We start from the raw sequence: 6,413 nt of genomic DNA, 5'->3' as shown, positions 1-6,413 counted from the left end.
TTTCGAATGATGGTTGTTTTTCAATTTTCCATTTTATGCATGCTTGTAATACTGCCTTAACTTCTTTCAGAATCAATGTTTTTGAACCAACTCAGTCAGATATGATAGAGCTCAACGAGTACTACAAAACGGTATCATTTGGAATACTGTATCTTGACTATGAACAGAGTTACAGTGCAAAAAAAGCAAAAAAAAGCAGGCCCGCCCCGGGCCTGCCGGGCCCTGCGAGAGAAGCCACTTTATGATCTGTAACTCTATTCATAGACAAGATACAGTATTCCAATTAATACCGTTTTGTAGTACTCGTTGAGCTTTATCATATCTGATTGAGTTGGTTCAAAAATATTGATCCTGAAAGAAATTATGGTAGGGCCCGGGAAGGCCCGGCAAAGGCCCGGATTACAAGTATGATTTTATGCAAAACTTTGAAATTTTCGTTATCATATTTGATTAATAGAAACGATTAAAGAAAAAACCGAAAAAAATTCCCTTAAACTCCAACAAATTGCGGTTTCAAAATTTTTTAATTTTAAACTTTTAAAAAAATTGTAATAAACAGGCCAAGAACTCAGAAAATAAACTTAAAATAAAAAATCCGTAACCTAGAAAATCCTATTTTTTGTTCTCGCAAAAATTTTACTGTTTCAAAAACTGTATATGAAATGTCGAACTTCTGTGCCAAGTAATTACATCTTTCGAAAAAAAAACTTCTTCCTCATCTTATTTACTCTTTTTTGTTTCTAATTTCCACGTGTTGCCTCATTACCCACTCAATTATCTCTTAATTAGCTTTTTAATTAATGCAATTTTCAGATGTGCGTCTCCGAAGAATTCGGACCGCGCTTCTTCGGTTGTCTACTCAATTTATGGCTTCTCCCGTTGGTTTGTGGTGTTGGTGAGTTTAAAAAAAATTGAAAAAATTACTGTTTCAAAAATTACTTTTGACCTCCTGCTTTAATTGAAAAATGCGATTAACGGATGCACTAAAATGAAAAAAAAGTTAATATTAAGACTTTCGATTTTCAAAATCCGAGCTTCCAGGTCTAATCCTCAACATTGGCTGTCTAATTGTCTTTTTCTCGACTCGAGGTCATCCACTGGTTCCGGTAAGTGCGCTCTACCGACGAATCATCAATGGAGCGCATTTTCAACATTCAGGCTCTTATCTTCTTATCATTCTGCGACTGCCTTCAACTCTTCTTCTCATTTTTAGTACTTTTCCTTCCGGCCCTACACGACTTTTCCCAATCCACACCGTACTCCACTCTAGGTGCAGTAAGCCTCCTGGAAACTACAGTAACCCTTAAGATTCAGGTCAACTCGCCTACTTGTCCACTGGTCTCCTATCTCCACTACTCTTGGCATTCAATTGCGCAAGTATTTGGACAATTTGTTTCATTTCGATTCAGAGACATCGGGTAATTCAATTTAAAAAGTTAAAAAAAAAAGAAATCTGCGTTCGGGGGGAATCGAACCCCCGTCGAATGCTTGGAAGGCATCCATGCTGACCATTACACCACGAACGCGCCGACAGTGCGAGGAGTGGAGGGCGTATAAGAATAGGGGAGGAGAGAGTGCGAGACGGCGAGAGAGGAGGGGGAGGGGGGAAATTGAGAAAAGTGGAAAAAATGGGGAGAATTAAAAATGGTCAATTAAGGGCTAAATTATAGGATTTTCGACCAATTAAATTCCTTCAGGCTATTCTCCGACCGCTTTCAAGCATCTCGTCGCCATCTAAACCCTTCAAACCGCTGTTATTCATTTCTGCAATGGCTCTTTCGTTCAATGGCTGTAAATGGGCGGAGTTTCGATGGTTTTGGTCGCATGACCCGACGAATTCATCAGATTATCAGTATATTTTGGCACATGAGCCGTCGGACTTGGCAAGGAATGAGAACTATCATCGAGTGGTGAGTTGAACGTTTGAACGAACAGGATTAGCAGATTTTAAAAAATTTAAGCGGAATTTTTTTCTTTTTGAAACAGTAAAATCCACTTATTTTGAAATTTTAAATGAAAGAAAACTTAATTATTCTCAAAATAGCTCAGAGTTCAAACTGCAAGGCCTGCCGTTCAGTGGAGCGCGGTTGCGAAGCGATAAGAATATTTTTCGCTGAAAACTTGATTTTTAGCATATTTTTATTGATTTTTTCACCTTTGAGAGCTAATAAACCATCGAAATATGCGAAAATCACTAAAAATTGGCCAATATTTAAATTTGGAAAAGTTAAAAAATTAGTACTCGCAACCGCGCTCCACTGAACAAAACAGTTGTAGTTCGAACTAAAAACTTAAAAGAGCGTAAAATGCGTGAAAACCATATTAGAAAGGGTCTCTGTAATAGAAGGGCAGTCTCAAGCGCTATTACTCAGCTAGGGACCGCTACGCCGACACGCGACGCGTCCAGACTTGACAAGGTGCCAAACTTCGAAGCGAGGAAGGACATGTCCTTCTGATAGAGACTTTAAGAAAGTTATAGAATGGGAAGACCTAATGGTTTTTAAAATCAACATTTTGAGACAAAATGTTCTTTGAAACAATTTTTTCAATTTTTTGAAAATATCAAAAATCCTGTGCAACATTTTTTTAACATCACTTTTTGAATCAGTCACCGATACTATCCATTTTTAATGTAACTCGTCCACTGTTAATTTTTTAAATATTTTTTCTACAAGAAAAAGTTGAAACAGCAAAAAAGTCTTGTTTTTAAAATATCAAATTTGGCTAAAAAATGAAGTTTAATTATCTCGGTTACCGTAAGAGTTATCAAAAAGTTGCCAACTAACAAACTGTTTATCATATTATCAGTAACATTTTATCAGTTGACCACTTTTTGATATCTTTTCAAGGAACCGAGGTAATTAAGCTCAAAGGTACTTACTGCACTTTTGCAATTGAAGCAATTTGTCTCGGTTACTGTAAGAGGTATCAAAAAATTGACAACTGATCAAATGTTTATCATATTATTATCTATATTTTATTAGTTGGTCACATTTTGATATCTCTAACAATAATCGAGATAATTGAGCTCAAAAATCAATACCTCCTATTCCAGCTCGACAATCTCCTCTACCCCCTCCTGGTCTACCTGGTCCCTCTTCTTTTGCTCTCAGTCTTAAATTTCCGAATCCTGACTAATATTTCCAATCGGAGAGTGTCATTCGATCACAAGTCTCGATTTGCACAGGTAAGCTCCGCCCACTTTTTAGTCCCCCTAAGCTCCTCCCACTTTTAGGAGCGTCGTTCTGTAACATTGCTCATTTCCATCGTGACAATGTTCTTTTTATGTCATACGGGAGGATTGGCATATCGATTTGTGGACCAGGAAAAGTACAATAATTCGGAGCTTTTTGTTCTGCTAAAGGATATTATCAATTTGCTCTTTAATGTCTATTCATTTACAAATCCATTGGTGAGTTTTTTTGGATTTTTTTGGCGGGAAAATATTTAAATTCAAGTTTCAGCTACAGTAATCAGAGAACTTATTTAAATTTTGCAAAAAAAAAAACTTTAAATTTGGGCATTTTGGAATTTTTTCTTCAAAATTTTGTAAATTTTGAATTTTGGGTTTTCAAATTCAATAGGTCGTTGAAAGTACAATAAAAACATTAGCCCCGCCCCTTGCGCAGATTTTTTTGTTAAAAAAATTGTTGAGAAATTTCTGAATTTTTTGAATTTCTGAAAAAAAAAGGAAAATCTTTTATTTGAAAATAGGACTTGCCCCAAAATTTAATTTTGCAAAAAAATACTGTTTCCAAATTTTGTACATTATTGATTTCCATGTTTTTTTTTTAATTTGATAACACATTGCCTTTATAATGGGAGTTTTGAAAATTTGGTGTGCTTCTTTGAAATTGGAAAAAATAAGAACAGGAAAAAATGTACCTACTGTCGTTTCAGTTCAAAATTTTATCAAATTATCAATTTTGAAACAGCAAGAGGGAACAATGTTGATTGGAAAATTGAACAATTTTCTAAATGTCTAAATTGTTTGATTTTCTGAATTACTGCTTTAAAAAAAACTAGATTTCACTGTACATTGCCGTTTTTCCATCTTTCCATCAAAATTTCTCTTTTTTGAATTTTTTTTTTCGGAAAAATTGAAGTGAAATTCCAGAAATTAATTAATTTCTGGCCATTTCTCTCTGTCATTCGTCTTCAATTTCAGCAAAAAAATTATTAAGAGGCATGGGTTTTTCTTGCGGCAGTTGCTCATTACTCAAATCAAATTTTTGCCGAGTATTTTTGAAAATTTTGTTGATTAGTAGAAATAGGAAACCCCATAGTAAAAAATAGGAAACCCCAGAAAGAAACCCAGAAATTTTCAACAAAAAAAAATACTAGAAAATTTCCAACAAATTCCCAGAAAACCCCAAAAAATCTGAAATTTTCAGCTCTATTTCGTGTTCACTCGCCAATTCCGCGATCTTCGAACAATGTGGAATTCGCACTTCGCCTCTCCAGCGTCTCGTTCCGAAAGTTATGCGATTACGGTAAGTGAGAGAGTGGGAGAGAGAGAGAGAGCCGCAGAGAAAAAAAAAACGAAAAAAAACCTTTTAGTTCTTCTTCAACTTGAATGCAAAACTGTAAAGGAGGTAATTAAAAATTACTAATTATGACTAATTACCTAAAATTTATTAACCAAAAAAATTACTGTTTCAAAAACAATCTAATAATCTTTCCTAACAGTGAACATCTAATGGATTATGTGTGTTCAACAATATCCAAATACTCACTAATTACCCTAATGGTCCTAATCAACTTACATTAATTACCCTAATTCTAGAAAGTCAGAAATTCGGAAATTTAAAAATTAGAAATTGTAATCTTCTCTAACACTGATTAACTGATTAATCAATTAACAATACCTAATCTAGACGTTCTTGAAGTGCTAACTACCCTAATAAACCTTCAGGGCGCCAAACCGGGAAGCTCAAAAGCCCAACGACACCTATCAATGCACTCCCTCTACCGTACCCCGTGTGTCTCTGGAAAATTATTGCCTTGATTTTTTTTTTTTGGTTTTTTATATTTTTTGGTACATGATCTCTTTTTTTTAATTTGTCAAATCTCATATTTGTTCTTCCCTACGAGTAATAAAACATTTTCCAAAATTCCAAAAATTTAAATTTTTTGGCTATTTTTAGGGGTCATGAAAAAAATAATGTTCTCGAAATTCCGTTCAAAGATGCCCCTCGAGGAGTTGAACTTGTGAGGGCGATGATTGAGGGTGCGGCGCCGCTACCGACTGAGCCACGCGGGCAAAGAGAAAGCGCACGCCCGTTTGCATACATAAAGGCGAGGACGACAGGTGTACGCAGAGTGACATTAAGCGTTGTACACCGTGACGGTAGAATGCATACTCTAGCTACAAAAAAACTACGAAAAATCTCCTGTCCCCCCACCTTTAAATTACTAGAAAAACTATTCCCAGGTTACTTACTGTGTGAAGTCATCAAGCAGAAAGTTGACAAAGGAACATGAAAAAAATTCCTGTTTCAAAATTGACCTAACTAGCGATTCCAGACTTTTAGAATCAATTCAATCGAAGTGTAAGCCAAAATCACCACAAGAAATGGTATGGGCTCAAATTCAAAAACTTTACTGTTTCACACAATTCCGATAATTTTATAATTTCTCCATGATTTGTTTGATATCAACTAACTAACTAATTGTAAGTAAGTGAGGAAATACTGTATTCTACAACCAAAATCTGGAATTTTCAAACAAATTGAAACATTTTGGACCACTTTTTCAGGGCCTCACTTTCCTAAAAATAGCCAAAAAATTTAAATTTTTGGAATTTTGGAAAATGTTTTATTACTCGTAGGGAAGACAAATATGAGATTTGACAAATTAAAAAAAGAGATCATGTACCAAAAAATATAAAAAACCAAAAAAAAAAATCAAGGCAATAATTTTCCAGAGACACACGGGGTACGGTAGATGGAGGGCATTGATAGGTGTCGTTGAGCTTTTGAGCTTCCCGGTTTGGCGCCCTAATCCAGAAAATGTGGCTACAACACTGTATTCCTGAAATTAACAAAAAAGTTAAAAAATATTTTTCAAAATTTTCGAAGAAAACATTTTTTTTCGAAACTTTTTTTTTGCAAATTCCCGAATTTTCTGCTGAAAAAATTCAAATTTTCTCTATTTCGAGGTTTTTCTAATTTGAAAAAAAAACATAATTCTTCGAAAATTTTGAAAATAAAATTATTTTTTAAATTTTAATTTTTTGCAAATTTTGCAGCTTTGATTGCTCACAATCACTGTTAAAATCTGTTCCAGCTTGCTGAGAGCTTCAAAATGCGCCCAAACACGACTAGTTTCCCTCGAATTTTGCATTTTGACCCGGCGACCGCGACGCGACCACAGCGCGCCGGTCGAAATTCGAAATTAAGGGAAACTAGTCG

General features: G+C 35.0%; 1 protein-coding gene and 1 non-coding gene across 2 annotated transcripts; one reads left to right on the top strand and one right to left on the bottom strand.

Moving 5' to 3' along the window:
- Positions 1-813: 813 nt before the first annotated feature.
- CBG24474 lies at positions 814-4,692 on the top strand (the record flags this gene model as incomplete). Its single annotated transcript, XM_045241039.1, has 7 exons — positions 814-895; positions 1,315-1,418; positions 1,698-1,910; positions 3,056-3,187; positions 3,236-3,412; positions 4,395-4,493; positions 4,690-4,692. 7 exons carry the CDS (start codon positions 814-816, stop codon positions 4,690-4,692), a joined length of 810 nt encoding a protein of 269 aa, XP_045091342.1.
- On the bottom strand, positions 1,455-1,526 carry CBG28454. The gene has a single exon. It is a non-coding gene (tRNA).
- Positions 4,693-6,413: the final 1,721 nt, after the last annotated feature.

The sequence above is a fragment of the Caenorhabditis briggsae genome (genome assembly GCF_000004555.2).
Source record: "Caenorhabditis briggsae AF16 supercontig from assembly CB4, cb25.NA_168, whole genome shotgun sequence".
NCBI classification, from domain to species: Eukaryota; Metazoa; Nematoda; class Chromadorea; order Rhabditida; family Rhabditidae; genus Caenorhabditis; species Caenorhabditis briggsae.
Note: the sequence above shows the minus strand (reverse complement) of the source record. Positions and strands in the feature narration are given on the sequence as shown.